This window comes from Silene latifolia, chromosome 1, assembly GCF_048544455.1.
Source record: "Silene latifolia isolate original U9 population chromosome 1, ASM4854445v1, whole genome shotgun sequence".
NCBI lineage: Eukaryota > Viridiplantae > Streptophyta > Magnoliopsida > Caryophyllales > Caryophyllaceae > Silene > Silene latifolia.
The window spans coordinates 36261384-36283030 of NC_133526.1; the positions used below are offsets into that span (position 1 = coordinate 36261384).

Here is a 21647-nt window from a genome sequence, read left to right on the forward strand (position 1 = left end):
GAAATGTCCCTTTTCCTGAAGTTTATAATATTTCTCAACAGATATACATTAACAATGTTCTCAGAATAACACGGATCTGATAACGTATACTATCCCCTACTTTTTAAAGAGCAAGATCATTACCTATCGATGTAGTAGCCGTAATTGATTTACTTTTAATCTTATTCGATTTTGATTTTTGGAAAAACAATGTCGGGAAAGCGGAGGTGCCCGAGAAATCACCGCGACGAAGAAGGCAAAAGTAGCGAAGATCGGAGAAGACACCTAGCAAAAAGGTGCCGACACGAAGCCATCAAAACCAACAGCACAGAAGGAAGTCGAAGCATCTCATGCATCTGAGTATGTGTCTAAAAATCTTTGCTCGACCGCAAGTCACTACTATTAAGGTTTATGATATATTGTCTCATTGTTACAGTAAAAAAGAATCAATTGATCTTTAAAAAATTATTCGACCGCCATTATTCGTATTCCATTTGTCATTTCTTCAACGACTTGACTACCATCATTCCTTTTCAATTTAATAGTTGTCTTTATATTGTTATTGTAAACTTCGATTTTAATTTTTGAAAATAACAATGTCGGAAAGAAGAGGTACCTGAGAAATCAGCTCCCACTAAGAAGGCTAAAGTGGCCGCATCAGAGAAGACACAAAGCAAAAAGGTGCCGACAGAGAACGTGCCAAAGCCGACTAAGAAGATGCGGACCGAAAAGTCAAATCCTACAAATGAAAAAGCGACGAAGGTGCCTACGAGAGAGTTTACGCCAGCAACACCTGCTCCTTCAAAAAAGGTGCCAGTGAAGGAAAGTAAGGTGCCTCTGCGAAAAGGTGCTTAAGCCACCAAAGAAGAGTACCAAAGGAGCAGGCTGCGAAGGTTCCGATCCAAAGAAAGTAAAAAAGAAACCAATGTGCCGAGGAAGAAGGCGTGAGAAAAGCCGTCGCATGATGTGCCAGTGTTGTCGAAGGAGCAATCGGTGCCCATTGAGAAGCAAGCAAGTGCACCTCCTCAAAAGGCAAAGAATCGTGCCAACGCAAAGGCAGCGACTAAGCAATCAAAATCGGTTGCAAAGGAGACAAAAGAAGAGGTGCCCAAAAAAGTTACTGTAACAAAGGGTTAGACCCCGAAGGCAGCAATGGCCAAATCTGCAGAGTTGGTGACAAAAGAGGTGGCAAAGAAGGTGCCCAAACAAAAGACGGCGGAGAAGGTTGTAGCAAAAAAGAAAGTTTCAGCGGCAAAAGAGCCAACACCAGAAAAGGTAGTAAGCAAGAAAGAGAGCGTGAAGGTGTTTGTAAAAAAGAAACCGACAAACGCGCGTGCCAAAAAAGGTGGCAAAAACAAAGAAACCAAAGATCGAGTAACAAAAAAGAGACCTAGAGATAAGCCCATGTCATCTGAAGAAGAAAGTGATAGAGATTATGAGGTTTCGGATGACTCGAGCGTCGGCTCAAAATGTCGAAGAGGGCTAAAACAGAGAAGAGACCAACCAAGACGGTGGTGAAGGCTGAAAAAGAAGAGGTCTTAAAAAAGTATGTGTCTTTCTAGTGGCCAAAACTTGTATGTTTAAAGTTTCGATTTCGATTTGATGTTACAAGAACACCTATCTTTGTAACATTTTTATCTTTGTTTCGGTGCTCTTATGAGATGTACTATAACATTGTCGATTATACTTGTTTGTTAATTGATCTTAGAAGGAAATAAATTTTCCATTAAAAAATTAGGTTGTTCTTTGTTCTTGTTGTTATTGTTGTTGTTTGTGTCGATTATATTGATTCGTAATAAATTTAGCCTAACTGTTTTGCTCGAAGTGAGTAATTGATTTTCTTAACGTTCTAGTTTTTCGCTTCAAAATTAGGGTTAATAATTTGTAATAAATGAGCAATTAATGTGTGTTACCGTTCTCCTTTCTATTGATTTATTTGTTCGTCGTGTTGAGTTGTTTAAAGTTTCGGTGTTACGGAACACCTTTCTTTGTATCCTTGTTTTGTTGCTTTCTTCTTTTGCTGGTTTATTGGCATAAAATAGTGTCACACTGCTTGTTTAAGCGGTGGTGCTAATTTACACTTCCTTATTACAGGCCGGATAAATACCCAACTAAGTGCGGGGCCGGTCGTTGGTCGATGTTATGAGCAAGTTTTCCGTAAAGCAAAAGAAAGCCATTAAAGAAATTGGTTTTGGAGGACTATTGAAGATGAATATATCAGTAGTCCCTTCCGGGCTAACAGACTTGCTTGTTAAGGCTTTTGATTACGACAGTTTCAAGGTTCATGTTCTTGAAACAGAGGAGTTTGTCTTTGTCACGATATGATGTTCATGACCTATTTTTACTGCCGGTGAAGGGTAATAATGTGGTCTTGACCGCAATCGGTCGCGGATCCCAGTGAGAGGACACCGAGTTAAAAAACAAATGGAGAAGGAAGTTCAACATCTCTACAAAGACCTGAACATCAAGCTAGATTTGGTGACTAGTTGGTTTAAGAATAACAAGGGCGCCTGCGGTGATGAGTTCAAGCAGGTGTTCGTTCTTTATGCGCTCTCCACTTTTTTAGCCCCGACTCCAAATTATTCTGTTGATTTCAGTCATTGAAGTCTGTGGGACGATGTTGAAAAAATAAAAGGTTTTAATTGGTCAAAGTATGTCTTTGAGAAGGTAGGCCGAGTGTGTCAAGGGTTGAAGACAAGAACGGTTAAGTGTCTTTGTGGGTGTATTGTGGTGCTACTGTTGGCCTACATTCACCGGTTTGAGTTCCATGGCGAGGTACAACCAATCGACTTACCTCGATACACATTGGACAGATGAAAGTCTTTCAAAAAGAGTCAAAGACGAAGGAAAGATTGGCTGTCTAGGAGCGATGAGATGTCGAAACTGTCTATCCTATTTGTCTTGGCAAGGGATTCCCAGTGAAGGTAATGTGGCAATCGGTGTAATATCGTCATCGTAATATGGTCACCGTAATATCGTTCTTTGCAATGGCTTTACTTAATAACATTATCATTACCTTACTATATTGTTAATTATTAATATTAATTACTAATTACTAATATGTTTCGTAAATAGGATGGGTAGAATCGATGAGGGTGAGGATGTCGAGGCGGTTTTCTTAAGAGTAGTGAGGGAAGGGAGTACATCTTGATGGAGAAGCTTCCTGCATTGAAACAGATCTTAGAGTTGAAGGAAAAAAACATGTTGATGTGAGTTGTTTTTATAAATTTATTTGTCTGCAATTGTTACAACTCCCAAATCTGGTATCTAATTCGTTTCTTTTTGTCTGGTTTATTGACTTAGGAGACCGACCTGATGTTGCTGATGTATAGAAGGGGTTCCAACCTTGTTCACGAGAGATTTGCTCGGCGGATCGAAGGTTTTCGAATCAAAGCGGAAAAAAAATCACCACTAAAGCCTGAATACCTTAAATATGCCGAAGATGTTGTGCGAAAGGCTGAATCGTTGAAGAGGAGGGCGAATGACTTCCCAGTATATACAAGGTCCAAAGTCAGTAGGAAGTTGGAACCATTTCCAACAGAGAAAAGTCCTAGGACAGTTAAGTCAGAATCCCTGGTAAAGGAGGTATTGAGCAGTTTAAGTGAGCAACATCATGAAGAAGATGATGAAGAGGATGAGGAGGTTCATGACGAGGACATGCAAGATGAGATGGAGGGTGGAGTGGAAAGTGATGATGAGGACGGGACTGATGATGGCAGCGATGATGACGGGACTGATGATGGAGAGGATGATGATGAGGACGGGGATGACGATGGCGGCGATGTTGAGAGTCGTCTTAAAAACAAGAGGCTTCAAGAGGGTGGCACGGACATAGATAACGATGAAGAAAGTGCCGATGAGGAGGAAGACGATGAACAGGATGAAAAGGAAAAGGAGGATGAAGAGGAAGAAGACAAAGAGGACAAAGAGGAGGATGTAAAGGATGTTGAAAGCCAATCTGGTGAAGGTAATAGATCGAGTAACAGTGTTACTGTTATTACTTTTAGTTATAGTTTTACAATAACACTGTTATTGTAATATGTTATATATATTAATAGTTATTAATATAATATTCAATTACTTACTTCTGATGCAGATGAAGAGGATGTTGCAGAGGAAAAGGATGATGCGGATGAAGACGATGATGCAGATGAAGAGGATGAATCTGGCAAAGGCCAAGAGGATGACGGAGATGAAGAGGAGGAGGATGATAAAGACGAAGAAAATGAAGACGACAAAGAGGGGAGTGGCGAGGATGATAAAGATGCATCTGATGAAGGTAATATAGTAAGACTACTACAATAATCTAATCACTTGCACTAACACTGTTACATCATCGCTGTTATAGAGTTTTCATTTTACAAATAATTACTAATAATCAATTACTTTCCTTTTAGATGAAAACGATGATGCTGATGAATATGATGCGTCAGGGCAGGGTGACAAAACAACTAGCGAGCCAGAAGATGGATCTGGTGAAGGTAATAGTGTAATGCTGTTATAGGCTTTCTGTTACTGGGTGCTTTTTTAACAAACAATTTAGTAATATATTTTCATTCATTATCTGCTACACATATGACAAGGAAGAGGCCGAAGGTGATGCATCAGGCCAGCCTGAAGATAACCCAACTAGTGAGGCAGGTGAAGAGGCATCTCCTGAAGGTAATTGAGGAATCTATTTAAACTCGTTGTGTCGAGGATGTAACAAAGAACAATGTTACTTTGTGACGTAATTTTAACGAAATTTACAAAGTGTATCTATTGTGCCTTTTTTGGTTCAAAGAAAAATTGTTAATATATATTGAATCCAATTACCCGTGACACGAGATGACGAGGAAGAGGCGGAAGTTGATGAATCGTGCAAGCTCAAGACAACCCAGCCAATGAGGCAAAATGTGAAGAAGGATCTCCCGAAGGTAATAGAGAAATCTATTTGCACTCGTTGTATTAGCCGATGTAACATCATTAGCACTTCTTTATCGTAACATCATTATAATAACGCTGTTACCGTGTCGTAGTTTTATCAGAAGTTTACAGTGATATGTATATTCAATTATCTGCTACACAGATGACAAGGAAGACGCCGAAGATGATGCATCGGGCCAAGTGAAGAGAACCCAACGATCGAGGCGGTGAAGAAGGATCTTCCAAGGTAATTGAAGTAGCAAATTCTGATAACAACGTTAGTATAACTATGAGGCATTATTGGTCTGAAAAACATTAGTAATTTATATTCAATTCAATTACTTGTGCCACAGATAACAAGGAAGAGGCCGATGATGATGCATCAGGCCAGGTTGATGACCAACCAACCAGTGAGGGAAATAAAAAGGAAGATGACGATAAAGATGAAGAAGAGGATGATGGGAATGAAAAACCAGATGAAAAGAACGATGATGATAAAGATGAAGACAGTGCTGGCGATAAAAACGAAGATAACAGTAAGGAGGATGAAACAACTGGTAATGAAGACGCCGATGGGAATGATGAAAAAGGCGAGGAAGGAGAAAAACCCAGTGAGGCTGATGATGAGACAGTTGGCGACGAAGAACCAATAACTACTCAGTGCAGTCTGGTAGCAGAAGATGACGACGATGATGAAGTTGATATTGTCGATGATTTGTAGGGTAAAATCCGTATTATACCCTTTAAATATAGGATTATAACGCAAATTTAATACGTGATTTATAGTCATAAACGAAAAACAATGAACAATGATAAAACACAAGAATTAACCTTCGGTCCTAGTGCAAATTGGCAATGAGAGATCAAAGTAGATCTCCTCCTAAATGATGCACCCAAGATCGTCCGAGAAATGCCCTTGTGCTAGAATGAATCATCTAATTGCCTTGCAATATTGAGAGGATTATTTTGTGAGTTTTGTTTAGATGTGAGATCTAAAGTTTTGAGAGATATGTTTCTCAAAACCCTAATTTCTTTTGCAAAATGACAATTAGGTTACAAGTGAGGAGAGGGCTCCCTTTTTGTTTCCTCTCATTCGGCCAAACCGAGTGGATTAGGAGGAAATGGGCTTCCATTTTCTCCTAATTTTTAACTCGTGGTCCGAGGCTAAAATGTATACAACGCGGTCTTTATTATAAACTGTCATCGGTTATCGGATATTAAAGCATCAACTAATAACACGGATTAGTTGAATTATTAATACATGTCCGACAAAGACAATATCGTATAATTAATTTATCCAATATACATTAATCAAATATAAATCGCTTATGTTTAATTTTATGAATTAACCGCTTAATTCGTCTTAGCCATGTTTATTTAATCCGTATTAAATAAAATATCTCAACATCACATTTTAACTAATTATTAGTCAAATAACTCAGACTAACTGGTTAGTCAAATTTGGCATCTACATGACTGTATTTTCATACCGTCACATCTCTCAAACGTATCCTATAGGTGTGACTTTTAGGGACCAGTTGATCACCGCCATCTGTATGACAATAACGTCAAACTTATCTAGCAAGCCAACCGTTATTGATAAACGTGGACCAACTGATTATGATACAAAAGTATACCCTTTGATCCTTTTAGAGATTTATAAGTCCTTGCACTAACTGTAAAGGACACCAGCCCCAACAAGCTCCCACTTGTCCGTACAAGTGTATGTGCAATGACGTTATCCGCACTAACTGGAGGACACAGCTCCAACATGATTGTAGTGATGAGATCCTGTATGACGATTACGACGAAGATACTGGCGCCACTATTTGTTACATGTCGAAACAACTGAAGATTGGATGCGCGTGATGGATCCTCGCTACGGCTGCACAATCGAATGTGGCCTACCAGCTCCGGATCTAACACTTGTGTCCAAGACTATGATAAAACACAAGGAGATAATGGCGCATATTCTTGAAGTTAGGAAAGAAACAATTGACTATTGTTTTATCGACGATGACGAGAACCTCTCAGATACGTGAGTACTTTATTTACTCTTGCACTGTGATAAACAAAACCTTTTACTTTGCAAGTGAATACTGTTTCAACCGAATAGTTATTCTTTGTTAAACTCGTTACTCTATTAAAAGGTGTTCTGACTATTACATCTCATTGTCCAACAGGGAAAGGCTTGTCTCGTATGGGAAGTATCACTTCATTCCAAGGGAAGATTTAATTTCATTGGCTCCTGGTGAGCTTATTTATATAATGGTGACTGAATGTTGGTCAATGTTGCTCAATGACCTCATCTCCAGAAAGGTAGCAAGTGATACACCATTGAGGATCTTCATGGGCTTGGGTCAATCTGTATGTTACTGTAATAAATAATTTTTTATTCTTATTGATTTTGTGTTTCTATAATGTTTATTGACTTTGTATTTATATTTATTTTTGTAGGACGCATTAGCAACTATGTCTGTTGGAAAACCCGTTCAAAACAGGACATTTAGAAGGTGAAGTTTTTTGTCCTTCACACAAAGTGGATCAAATACAACCCGAGTCCACCAATTTCGACCGTGATATGGTAAACCACATTACTGTTAATATTTTTTTTTATTCTTATATAAGTAGAGTGTATAGAAGTTCTGTTTAGCAATGATATATATCGCAATTGCAGATATTCATTCCACTCATTCGGAGGACCACTTTTTCTCGTGCTTGCATAAATTTCATGTCGCAAACCGTTGACTACCTAGACAACAAACCCTTATATGCCAGATCCCGAAAAGCAAAAATGGCAAGAAATGCGGTAAGTTTCTCTACTTACAGTAACAATGTTATACTTTTAAATTTCCATTAAAAAATTTGGAAATCATTGTTACAGTAACATAGATACAGTAACAGTATTACTTTTTGTGCAGGCAAATATCATGGGGAAATGTTGTCAGAAATGCAAATTGCAAAAGGCTCCAAAGTGGAAAGTTTCCCACTGCAGAATGTGAAATTTAAATGGCAGAGCATTGCAAAAAATGTGGATTGTGGGGTTTTCATGATGATGCACATGGCTTTCTACACGGGGAATGTTTTTGACTCTGAGCCGGGGGATGAACGGAAAAGAATGTTGTACCGTGCTGAATTATGTGCAATACTTGTTCTTAGCGACTTGAATCAAGTACGAAAAGAGGTGCAAGGAAGGATATCAAAATTCGGGAATGAAAGGGAACAGCTGAAGGAAAAGCTGCTGCAAAAAAGAAGGCTGGAAGAGAAGAAGGAAAAAAAGGAAGAGGAAAAAACAAAGAAGCCACAGGAAAAACAAAAGGAGGAAGAGCCCAAACAGCCGAGGGTGAAGTCGGTTGCTTACAAGCGTTCTCCTAGAGCAATTGGCGAAGATGAGGAGATAATATTTAAATTTCATAAAGATGATGCTATGGGATGTTCTCTAGGTCACGGTGAAATTGACGGTGATATATTCCTAGTCTCTGAATTTATGAGAGCAAATCGAAACGATGTCCAAAGATAACTAATCGAGAAGGCACGTTCTTGATTATGCGTTTATGGATGATATCGACTTCCACAAAAGGTAAAATACTTGTTGTTACTCTTTGTAAAAGTGTTCTTTTTACACTTTTTTCGTAAAAGTGTTTTTAAACACTGTTTATGTTACACTTGTTTCTGCGAAAACTCTTGAGTAATCGACTCTTATGGTTACGTAACGGTGAGATCCTGGCTGCGTTTGGAGACAACGGGAGGTTGACAAGAGCTGATATACTCTCACTACGTCCTAGGAGTCACACAAATTGGATGGTGTTTGAATGCTGGTCTCTACTCTTGAATTATGTCGAGAACAGCAAAAGAGGCACAAGGGCAGGAGGGCCAACCATACTTTACTTAGGACTAGGTCACATGGTAAGTTGCATCGGTGTTAAATGTCTGCTTCTGTTCAATAACATATGATTCTTTTACAAGGGAAATCTAACCCTTACATTTTTTTTATTTTTTTTTTTAAAAACTACAGCATGCTCTACTGGCTGTGATGCAGGAGGATAGTGAACAGTCTGATATAAAGAACGAGTTGTTTGAAATTTGGGATAATTTCATCAACGCGAGCAAGGCAAATTACAGACTTGATGCCGAACTTATTTTTATACCTTGTTTGGCTGGCTATCACTACTTCTGTGTGTGTATTAATTTCCTCAACAAAGAGATTAGTGTGATCGACAGTCAATCGTATGCTAACTGGGAGTCTTCATTCACTTACGACATCGCAATGGCAGCAGTAAGTCCCCTGAGTTGTCAAATTGTATGTTTACAGTTTCAGTTTCAGTTTCAGTGTTACAGTAATACCTATACTGTAACATTATATGTTGTTTCAGTGTTACTGTTACACCTATACTGTAACATTGTTGATTACTCAGATTTCTTAATTGATAGTAAAAGGAAATTAATGTTCTGTTTCTGACAGGCCGGTTGCATGAGTGACTACCTGGACACAAAGGGCGACGTGAGGGTAACTGAAATGCTCCGCTATCCTGTGGTAAATGTGAAGTTTAAATGGCAGAAACGGGCTTCCGTATTTGAAGAGTCAGCCTGTATCACTATGACAGCCGTCTCCAATTTTTTGGGATATGCAAACAAGTCTTCTTTGCTCAACAACACATTTTATCGGCGGGCATGTGCTTCCCAAATTGCTGCATGTTTGCTTATGGCTGACATCAACAAAATACGGGCTGAATTGTTGGACGCTGTTGAAATCTTCAAAAAATCAAAGAAAACAATCTGGCCTGATATAGCTGCAAGGAGGGAAGCCGCTAGAATGCTCAAAGGGAAGGCAACGGAAGATGAATTGTCAGACAAAGAACCACCGATTGAGAATGAACCGAAGCCACTCAACACCGAAATGCCTGTACTTCGTTTTAAAGTGAAAATCAAGTGATGTACTCTAAAACAATGTTACTTTAACAACGTAATAGTGGTCATGTATAGACAGTGGAACATATTTTGGAATATTTTGGAATATATTACAAATAAGTTTGTTACTGTAACAGTAACTTATTATATGCAGAATTCATTAACTATGTTACTGTAACAGTGTGACAGTTGCAAAAGTGAAAAGAGAAAACATAATTTGACGTTTTGAATTCTTCACTCTTGCAGCTGTTATAACTGCACTTCATAGGGAAAACGAAACATGGGTTGGATAAATTTCATGTCTTATTTTGTCTTTTCGAATTCAAAAATTAACTGTTTTTTAAAGCATTTAATTTTGAAAACAGTTTTTAAAATGTTAGTGTTTTTTTTTAAACAAAAAAAGTCGAGACAAAATGAAAATAATGTTACTGTAACACTGTGATAGTAATAAATGAAAATTATAATAAAAGATTTTGACGCTTTGAATTCTCCACTCTGTGCAGCATTTATAACTGGACTTAATTATGGGGAACATGCACGTGGTTAACATCAATCATCATTTAAAAACAGTTTTCAAAGCAGTTAATAAAAGTGGTTTTTAAAGCAGTTAATTTTTTTTTAAAAAAAAATAACTGTTTTGTTTTTCACAATTATCTATAAATAATCTCATTTTAAAAAAACACAATTATGTTACTTTATGTGACGGTTTTTTTGACGCTTTGAATTCTACAATTTGCGTGCTTATCTTTCTAAAATGCTTTTTCACTTTGTTCAAAGTGACATTTTCAAGGCAGTTATTTTTTTTATTTTTTTTTAAAACTGTTTTGTTTTTTTCAATTATCTATAAATAATCTCATTTTCATTCAACATTTACACTTCATTTTCTAAACAAAAAAATAAGCCAAGACAAATTCAAAGGTTTTTCATGTCTAATTTTTTTAAATCTTTTGTAATATTAAATATCTATAAAGATTATGGATGGTTTAATATTACAATCATTTAAAAATTTCATTTATTATATGACTACCTTGCTCTAATTGAGGGAAAACAGTTTATGTTTGTTTATAAATAGATTTTGTTTTCTCTAATTTAGGGAAAACAGTTTTTTTTTTCTGTTTTAATAGGTTTTTTTTTTGTTGCAGCAAGAGAAAAATGGAACGAATTCAAAGGAAACTAGAAGACACCAAGTTTGAACTGGAAGAAATGACAAGGCATAGAGATTCATTACTTGAGCAGGTTATATAATCTGATAGTAAGGTAATAGAAATGCTAGAACGAGTACAAGTGCTTGAAAATGACTTGAACAATGCTGAAGCTCATCTCAAGTTTCTGATGGCGGAAAACAAGTGTATTGGGAAACAGATAGAAGAAAATAAGTCAAGAAATACACTGAAACTGATTTAGACCGTCAATTTCTCCTTGGTGTTACAGCTCTTAGGGAGTCATATGCTAAACTCAACCCTTCGATTAACTAGAAGTGGCCTCTTGTTGTCAAAGCTATTGAAGAGATGGAAGGTTACAGGAATAATCTGAAAAAGGAGTTGCTAGAGGGCGAAAGCAGCGTTCATTCTCCACCTGTGAATAAACGACTACGAAGGGAGTAAAATTAAAGATTTAATATTTCCTTTACTGTCACAGTTTATGCTTACTGTGACAGCTTATATTTAAGTTAACTACTGTTACTGTTTGTAAGTATTTCGTTTTTAATCAGTGTTTGTAACACTTGTTTTTAATGAATGACATCTTAATTCGGTTAATTGTCCAATTTACTATTAGAATTATGGTATATTAAATTGAACAACGATTATGTAACTATTACAGTAAAATAAAGGTTGTTCGTAGTACAACACTGTTACAAAGGTTGTTCGTAGTCCAACCCTAAACCCTTTTCCTTAAACAAAGGTTGTTCGTAGTACAACACTGTTACAGTAAAACCAAACTAAACCCTAGGGAAGGACGGGAGATAACCTGTCGTGGACGGGATTTAAATTTTGGGAAAAACACTCCTAAAACATACGACAGGATTTAAATTTGGAGAAAAACGCTCCTAAAACGGGACGGAAAAGGGTTTAGGGTTGGATTAGGCGGCACCGCTTCGCGGAGCCGCCTAATCCAACCCTAAACCCTTTTCCTTAAAACAAAGGTTATTCGTAGTACAACACTCACATACGAAAAACCAAAACTAAACACTAGGGAAGGACGGGTGATACCCTGTCGTGGACGGGATTTAAATTTGGGGAAAAACGCTCCTAAAACGGGACGGAAAAGGGTTTAGGGTTGGATTAGGCGGCACCGCTTCGCGGAGCCGCCTAATCTAACCTTAAACCTTTTTCCTTAAAAAATCGTGGTGCAAAAAATCAAAACTAAACCCTAGGGAAGGACGAGTGATACCCTGTCATGGACGGGATTTAAATTTGGGGAAAAACGCTCCTAAAACGTACGACAGGATTTAAATTTGGGGAAAAACACTCCTAAAACGGGACGGAAAAGGGTTTAGGGTTGGATTAGGCGGCACCGCTTCGCGGAGCCGCCTAATCCAACCCTAAACCCTTTTCCTTTAAAAATCGTGGTGCAGAAAAAACCAAAACTAAACCCTAGGGAAGGACGGGTGATACCCTGTCGTGGACGGGATTTAAATTTGGGGAAAAACACTCCTAAGACGGGACGGAAAAGGGTTTAGAGTTGGATTAGGCGGCATCGCTTCGCGGAGCCGCCTAATCCAACCCTAAACCCTTTTCCTTAAACAAAGGTTGTTCGTAGTACAACAGTGTTACAGTAAAACCAAAACTAAACCCTAGGGAAGGACGGGTGATACCCTGTCGTGGACGGGATTTAAATTTGGGAAAAAACGCTCCTAAAACGGGACGGAAAAGGGTTTAGGGTTGGATTAGGCGGCACCGCTTCGCGGAGCCGCCTAATCCAACGCTAAACCCTTTTCCTTAAACAAAGGTTGTTTGCAGTACAACACTATTACAATAAAACCAAAACTAAACCCTAGGGAAGGACGGGTGATACCCTGTCGTGGACGGGATTTAAATTTGGGGAAAAACGCTCCTAAAACGGGACGGAAAAGGGTTTAGGGTTGGATTAGGCGTCACCGCTTCGCGGAGCCGCCTAATCCAACCCTAAACCCTTTTCCTTAAACAAAGGTTGTTCGTAGTACAACACTATTACAATAAAACCAAACTAAACCCTAGGGAAGGACGGATGATACCCTGTCGTGGACGGGATTTAAATTTGGGGAAAAACGCTCCTAAAACGGGACGGAAAAGGGTTTAGGGTTGGATTAGGCGGCACCGCTTCGCGGAGCCGTCTAATCCAACCCTAAACCCTTTTCCTTAAAAAAACGTGGTGCAAAAAAACCAAAACTAAACCCTACGGAAGGACAGGTGATACCCTGTCGTGGACGGGATTTAAATTTGGGGAAAAACGCTCCTAAAACGGGACGGAAAAGGGTTTAGGGTTGGATTAGGCGGAACCGCTTAACCCTAAACCCTTTTCCTTAAACAAAGGTTGTTCGTAGTACAACAGTGTTACAGTAAAACCAAAACTATACCCTAGGGAAGGACGGGTGATACCCTGTCGTGGACGGGATTTAAATTTGGGGAAAAACGCTCCTAAAACGTACGACAGGATTTAAATTTGGGGAAAAACGCTCCTAAAACGGGACGGAAAAGGGTTTAGGGTTGGATTAGGCGGCACCGCTTCGCAGAGCCGCCTAATCCAACTCTAAACCCTTTTCCTTAAACAAAACAAATCGTATAACAAATCGTATAACACTGTTACTGTAAAACTTAGGAAATATGCTCCTAAAACGGGACGGAAAATGGTCCTAAAACAATATTTATTGTTGTATAAAATGTTGTAAGTGCTGTATAAAATGTTAACTATGATGTAGGAAAATCGAATGACTTTTTACTTCTCACTAGTAGAAAAAACACCTATTGCGTCTATCAATTTACGTCGGTTCTACTAAAACTGACGCAAAAAGCTCTTAGTTTTGGCGGGAATCCATTTTCGCCCCATAGTCAAGGTTTTCGCGTCTGTTTTTAGACAGAACGGATGTATATAATACGTCGGTTTCTTTAGAAACTGACGTATTTTATCAAATTCATCAGTTGTTTGACATAACCGACTTATTTAGAATTGTGTTTTTGCATCGGTTGTATTTTAAACCGATTTAAATGATAATTAAAAAAAAAAAAGCAAATTCTGATGCTTCGCTATTACGTATCCGATCATTCCAATTATACTCAAAACCCTCATTCCCAAATTACATTCAAATAAAACCCTTATTCTTCCTCACATAACCAAACCCCACCACCACCACCACCGTGCTGCTCAGTCATCGCACCGCCACCTTGGTGCTGCTGTCGCACCCCACCACGGCCACCAAAACGGTCCTCCCGTGCCGTGCTTCTGACGTCGCCAGTTATTTATTGTCGTGCTTGTGCTGTAGCCGCCGTCGTTCTGCCATCGCCACCCAGATTCTTCGCTGCCCTTTAACACCAATATTGTGCTGCTCTTCGTCGGGTATCAAGCTTATAGCGTTGATAATTGTTCAATCGTCTTACGTCTTTTTATTTTGCTCGCTGCTGTCCGTCGCCAGTTATTTATTAGGTATGCTCGCTGCTGTCCGTCTTACGTCTTTTTATTTTGTTGTTCATTGAGTTTAGATGCTGTTAGATTTATTGTCATGCTTCTGCTTACACCAATATCGTGCTGTTGTTCGTCGGATACCAATATTTTGTTTTATTTTTATCAAGTTTACATGCTTAAATAAATTTGAATTGTATTCTTAATTTACATCATCAAGCTGTTAGATCACCTGTTACAAAAAGGGTGACAAATGGGATTAGAGGGGAAGGTGGTGATTGAGAATTGTCTATCGTTCACAAAGTAATTCTGGAATGTCATTATATTAGATTCATTCGTGTTTGTTTGATTGCGAAACAATCAGACAAACCAATAATTCAGGCTAGGCCGGTGTTGTTCAGTCGCGACCTACATTTGTTGGAATTTTTTTATTATTAGAATTCAGGCTAGTATTATATGTCGTTAGACTAGGCTAGAGTGTTAGACTTATTTAATAGGCGGCCGCTCTCTGTCTGACATTATTATTTAAATACAAGGTGTTGATTCAGAATTCTCTACGACTAGGCTAGAGTGTTAGACTTATTTAATAGGTCGCTCTCTGTCTGGCAAAATAGATATGACTCTAGATTAGCGCGACTAGGTCAATCAAACGATTCAACAGGTTGAGTCAATACGGAGAACGTTGGGCCAGGCCTGCTCACTGCAAGTTTGATGCAAAAGGAAACATTGATCAAGTAGACTACCCACAAAATTGCACACAGAAAATCTATCCGTCACTTTCTCTGTTACAACTAAACAAAGTGCTATAGAAGAAGAAAAAACATGAGAAATGCACCAATACAAGTCCATAAAACCTCAAACAACCCTTTCCTTACAACAGTAGAAGAACCATAAGCAATCATGACTGGAAATTCATAGCCGGCCTTTGAAGGATCTTGATCAGTGATAATTGCTAGACCGTCGAAGTCACAACCCCATTCATTTTGACCCTTAACTTGATAATACATGTTGAACCCATTAGAAGCATTTCCTTGGACTATAAGATAGTTACATGAACATCCATTTCCGTCTACTGTACGTCTGTACTTGAAAAATTTAATGGCACTTGATCAATCTTTGAAGCTAATTCAATTATTTTAGATTATTTTTATGGTTCTTTAACCTTTTGCTTTCTTTTTGCATCATGACCTTTGTTACAAGTAACTCAATAGTAGTATTGTCATATGTAATGATTTTGTCATGTTTTGATCACAGTAATCATTGGATGTTGGTTGTCGTTTGCGTGGGATTGAACACAATGTATATTTTGGACTCACGAAAAAGGGATCTTAAGACAATGGACATAAAAAAGGTTCTTGAAGGTGCTTGGATACTAAATTGTGCTTTTGGAGGACGACGCAACTATAATGTTAAAAATACTAAACTATATATCAAAGAGATCACGGTACGTAACAATTATACCCTTGTCATTTTTTTTTCCTCTCTTACCCAAATGATTTTTCTGAACTCCCTTCCCTTCATCTCTCGATATTGTCCAACACGTTGTTGAAATGTGAGTGTAGTTATATATAAGAATTAAAGAAATCAGTCCCAAAATTACATCAAACAAATACTGTCAGGGAGAGGGACTAAGGCAACACACTCCCTTTGATTCCTCAAACGACACTATGGACGATTATTAGTTTTTTTTAATTTACGCCTTCTTATTAGATAAGTATGGTGATCCTGGAAACGTAGATGCGCTAAATGCTGAGTTGTATAGAATGATAGCATTTCCTATTGTAGGAGATGAATATGCTTGGTCCGATATGTTTATTGTCACCTTCAATGGGTGTGTTGGTTTGGTCAATGCACAGAGAGGACATAATATGAAGGGATTTATGTCCTCGTCTTTTGACATGTGGGTTATGGCTGAATATGAAGTTACAAAATCCTGGACGATTTTATACCATGTCTCGCTACTAGATGGGATTTGTGGTCGGTATTTAGGTATTGTTAGGGACCGGTTTTACTATGGAAAAGGTGACGGTTGGCTAGTCTCGTATGATCTCTATGAGGAGCGTTATGGTGTCTTGAATAGCGAATTAGGTATCTTAGTGCCTTATGAGGAATCTCTTGTACGCGTCATTAAGTCAATTTAGCAAGTACTCTATGTTTGGCCTGGTTATGATTTTCTTATTATGAGTCTTGTCCCCCCACGCCTTCGTTGAAACCCATTTTTAGTTGTATGAATGTGATGATAAGATGTGAAGTAAATATGGTGTTTTGTAAACTTAGTTAAGATTGACATAAACAAAATTTAGACTCTTTTTTTGCAATTCTAAAAAAGAAAAGGTAATTTAATCTTACTTTATGTATCTACTAATACTTATTATTAATTGTATTTTTTTTAAATTTTAGTGTCCGCAACAACCAGAGGATTAATTATGAGTATGGTTATTATGTCATGAAATGGATGTATGACATAACCTTCAACTATTGTAAATCTGCGGAGATACAATTTGAACAGGTAATTCAATCTTACTTTAAGTTTTCATTGTCAATTTTCTTTCTTCATTTACGTTTATTACTATAATACTGATTTTGAAAATGCAGAATATTGCAACTTCATCCATGTCAATGATCGATATGAATATGGCAAGAGAAGTTTGGGCGAATAAATGTTTAGATAACATACATTTAGTATAGATTATACCGGTAACTATGACCTTAGTAACTATGACTTTTGTTGGATTTTTATACATTGGATTGTATTTTGGAACGTTGTTGGTTGGAAACTTAGTTAGGTTAGATTATTGTATTATGGAACGACGTTCGTTGGATTGTATTTTGGACCGTTGTTGGTTGGATTGATTTTGGAACCTTGTTGGTTGGAATGAGATGTAATGTCCTTTGGTTGGATATCTTGTTGCAGGTTGAAATTTTTTGGCATTTTGATGATTATTATGGGGAGGTCTTTGCCAAAATTTTGGTAGCAAATTTTTATATTTTTTTAAAAAAAAATGATAATCAATTGCGTCGATTTTATATCTTGTAAAGGAATGACGCAAAAGGTTACCCAATTTGGCGCCAAAGCAAATGTCAATAACATCGATCCGCGAGAAAAACGGACGCAAATAATGACTTATTTGCGTCAGTTCTAAGTACATTTGCGTCAGTTATTTATTAAGAAATGATGCAAATGTAAGCTATTTGCGTCGGTTCTGTACGTACAACTGACGCAAATAGTCAACATTTACGTCAGTTTTACAAATAACAGAAGCAAATAATGACTTATTTGCGTCAGTTCTAAGTATATTTGCGTCAGTTATTTATTAAGAAATGATGCAAATGTAAGCTATTTGCGTCGGTTCTGTACGTACAACTGACGCAAATGATCAACATTTACGTCAGTTTTACAACTGACGCATTACAAATACGACCCCTCGATATACGTCAGGCCAAAACCGACGCAAAAGGCCATTTACAACTGACGCAATAGGGGTTTTTTCCATTAGTGCTGTGACATGTTATTGCCACAGCAACACACAATTCTACTTTTTATTTTTACTGTGACATATTGTTGTCACAGCAACACAAAATCCTACTAATTATTGCTAAGGTCACAATGTTACTGTAACATCATAACAGTATCAAACTTTTTTCTTTTTAGCTGCTTTCTAGCAGATACATCAGCTATGCGAAGAGGGCATGTTCTCCTGTCGTGGGTAACTCTTTCTTTGCAGTATGCACATAGCCTCTTTGGCTTGGCTGCTTTTTCAATGGCCTGTTGTTTAGCTGACTTCAATCTTTTTCCGCTGCCCTTGTTGCGTGCTTGTTCCGGAGGGTGGATAGTGACTTCAGATGACGAGCTGCAGCCCAACATTATCTCCATCTCTTGGTCTTTTGTAAGCGGTTCAATACATAACTTCTGCCGGAACTCAACTAGGAGGGATGCTAACTCTTCCGTGTGTTCAGCAGGTAAAGTTTTGAGAACACCAACTATCTGACGGAACTCTGACCATACGTTGCACAAATGAACTCATATCGACGTAGCCATATATGAATCCTCAATGACATTCCCATTCGAATCAAGCACGGAAGTAAAACAAAGCAGTTCTTTGTTTATCATGGTGACAATGTTACTATAAGAAATTATGGTTACAATGTTATCAAAAACAATTATCAGAACAAGTCAAAATCACATCGTAATAATGTTTTCGAATCAAACATGTTCGCTGCGTGTGTGTTATTTAGCCAACGATCTACAATGTACTTGCTTGGTATTCGCCCAATTCAATTGCCCTTGTACATCCACACAATATGCCTGCAGAGTAATCCAATTCTTTCGAACAGTTTACACTCGCATACTGCATCTGTGCTTCTAAGGTCCAACCTCACCTTGAAAATTATGTCTGTCTCAGCATCGATTACATGAATTATGCGGACATGCTCCTCCTTCTCAAAGTCATCAACACCACATGAATCGGCAGCCATTACTTCTTCTTGAAACACCTTGAACACATCATGTGTGTATATAATAGCGCCATGCTTTTCTATAGGTAATTCTGTCTTAAGCTCAGGGAATGAGTGGTCACTGTTATAATCATCGCACCTTCGTGTATAGCGCTGCTGGTCCATAGCAGTTTGGAATCTGGTTTTAATGCAACAAGGATTCGGCAACAAATTATTTATGTAACAATGAAACAATGGTACTGTAACATACACTGTTCCCGGGTACTGTAAGGAATGAAAAAGAGTTGTTTACCTCATCCAAAATTCGACCAGTGTACCAAAGTGATTCTCATAGCGCTTGAAAAACGAATTTGTACTTTCTGATCGCTGTGTTGTTCTTAATATGCAGCCCAAGGCAAGGTCACGATGGTAGGCAGGAATCCAATGGTGTCTGTCGTCGTATATTGTAGTCAACCAATCATTATCTTCCAAATCGAAATCTGAAATGACCTTCCGCCACTTCTCTTGAACTCCGACGACTCCATATCGGGGTCCCAAACAACGGCGTTGAAGCGAGCAAGGAAGTCCGTGTCTCTGCAGAGTGTTGAACCAACTTTGTCCGTGATCTTTTGTGTAATATGCCACATACAATAACGATGCCTAGCTGTCTTGAAAACGAAGGGAAAGCTGTTGTAGGCCACCATAATGAAACAAAGAAGTCGAACGTGATATTGACCAGTGATAGGGAAAGAGCAAGTGAGTAAATTATATGTTAGTAATTTAGTTACAGTAACATTGTTATTGAATAACCTTGTAAAAGAGGAAGAGATGGAACAGTGGTAGTTGGAGTCAAAATGTTGTGGTACAATAAATTTAAGTAAGTCTCATTACTGAAACATTGTCACACTATTACCTTCTTTATGCCAGGGCATTGATCCGTGATCATGAACTGCGGCTCTTTTTGTCCCATGGCAGTCAAGAAATGCTGAAAGGTCCATTGGAAGGAGATGTCATCCTTATGTAACAGGAGACAACCGGCAAACAACACCGACTTTCTGTGGTGATTCACACCTGTGAATGGTGTAAAAACCATATCATACTTGTTGGTTCCGTAAGTAGGGTCGAAGCTCACAGCATCCCCAAAGAATGAGTAGTTTCTAATACATGTAGCATCAGCCCAAAAGAACTTTGTTAGACGGTTTTGCGGATCAACATCATAGGCGAAGTATAACTGGGGTTGGGTCGCTTTGAGTTTCTCGAGTCGATCGATGAAAAGGTCAGCATCTCTTAACCCAATGTAGCACTTGATATCTCTTTGAAAGTTCTTAAAATCTATCAATGTAGCACCGATATTTTCATACCCATTGACAAGTTCCTTAACCTGTCTAAAGGTTAATCCAGCGCCAATATTCAACTTGGAGTTGTCCAAGATAAGCGTCTTCTGGAACATATCAAGGGATCGTGAAATCCTATCGAGATCTCTCATTCTGAGACAGAGGTGAGACGATGATTGTGGACTTCAGAAAACTCGTCAATCATAGCTGGGCCATCAAGGCCATAGAGAGGGGCAAATCTGACGTACGCTCGGCATCCAATTCTTGTGATTTTAACTCGCCGTGTAACTGTACTAGCTGTGGACGAACCATCACCCATATTCTCATCATCCTTGGTTCTGGGACGCTGTTTCGGTTTAGATTCCCTGAACCCTTGACGGTTGCAGACTACGAATTTTTGGTGTGCAACACCACCTCGTAGTGTTTTCGTACTGTGCTTCCGAGGGGTAAATCCACATGCCCGAGCATAAACCTCGTAGAACTTGATTCCAGCCTCAAGGGAGGCGAAAACTGCACCAATGGTAGGTCTAAACTTATGCTCAACCACACGCATCCAGCGCTCACCTCCATTAGGCGTGTGAGACAGAACAAGCTGATTATTTGGTTGAGGATTGGGTTGCTCTTGGACAATTGGCGTAGAATGGGGTTGAGTGACAAAAGATTTGAGTCCAGTAATACAAAAAGGAAAATACGAGTATTAGTGACCTGAAATACAACGGTGGTATTACAAAGAGTAACATTGTTACAGTAATACTAGTACTATGACAATGTAGTGACATAAGGATGGATGGGAGAACAGGAAATATGCGAAGAGGCTGGACTACAATTTAGAACAAGAAACTAAAGTACATTGAAGTAACAGCAGAACAAGAGGACATCCAGAAGTGGTACAGCATATGTTATATGTGCAATGGAAATGAATATATGTGATTGTGTTACAAAGAACATTGATATTGTAACAAGTCGAGCACTGTAAGCATTGACAAAGAGAACAGGAATATACAGACAGGGGAACAGGAATATACAAGACAGGAAAAGAGGTCAAATATAATGAAATTTGACCGAAATTGAACGAGAAAATCAACAAATACAAGGATATTTGACCTAATATTTAAGACAAAAGCAACTACGAGTATAATCAAAGGAAAGGAGACCGTAAATTGAAGTAGAAGTGAACGGATTTCATTAAAATTGAAGCAAACAGAAAATCGATTAACCTAAAAAACTGAAAAGCAACAGAATAAAGACAAATATAATCAAAATTGACGGAATGTGACGATAAAGCAACTACGATTGTAAGCAAAAGCAGAGGAGAACGCAAATATGAAAATTCGATAGGAAAAACAACAAATACAAGGAGATTGCACCTAATATTTAAGAGAAAAGCAAATACGAGAATAATCAAAGGAAAGGAGACCGTCAAATTGAAGTAGAAGTGAACGGATGTCACTAAAATTGAAGCAAACATAAAATCGATTAACCTAAAAAACT

At 38.3% G+C, this 21647-nt stretch overlaps 2 protein-coding genes across 3 annotated transcripts in view; both read left to right on the top strand.

The window, feature by feature from the left end:
• Positions 1 to 21647, top strand: part of LOC141603381 (epoxide hydrolase 2-like) — an 88792-nt gene that overhangs the window by 37196 nt on the left and 29949 nt on the right. The gene's annotated exons all lie outside the window — the stretch shown is intronic.
• On the top strand, positions 8636 to 9851 carry LOC141603397 (uncharacterized). Of its 2 annotated transcripts, none has more exons than XM_074422898.1 (3): positions 8636 to 8790; positions 8900 to 9160; positions 9347 to 9851. In XM_074422898.1, exons 1-3 carry the CDS (start codon positions 8686 to 8688, stop codon positions 9815 to 9817), a joined length of 837 nt encoding a protein of 278 aa, XP_074278999.1. In that variant the 5' UTR covers positions 8636 to 8685; the 3' UTR covers positions 9818 to 9851. The 2 variants fall into 2 exon arrangements, with proteins under 2 accessions (XP_074278999.1, XP_074279000.1); XM_074422899.1 differs by having other exon boundaries at positions 8924 to 9160.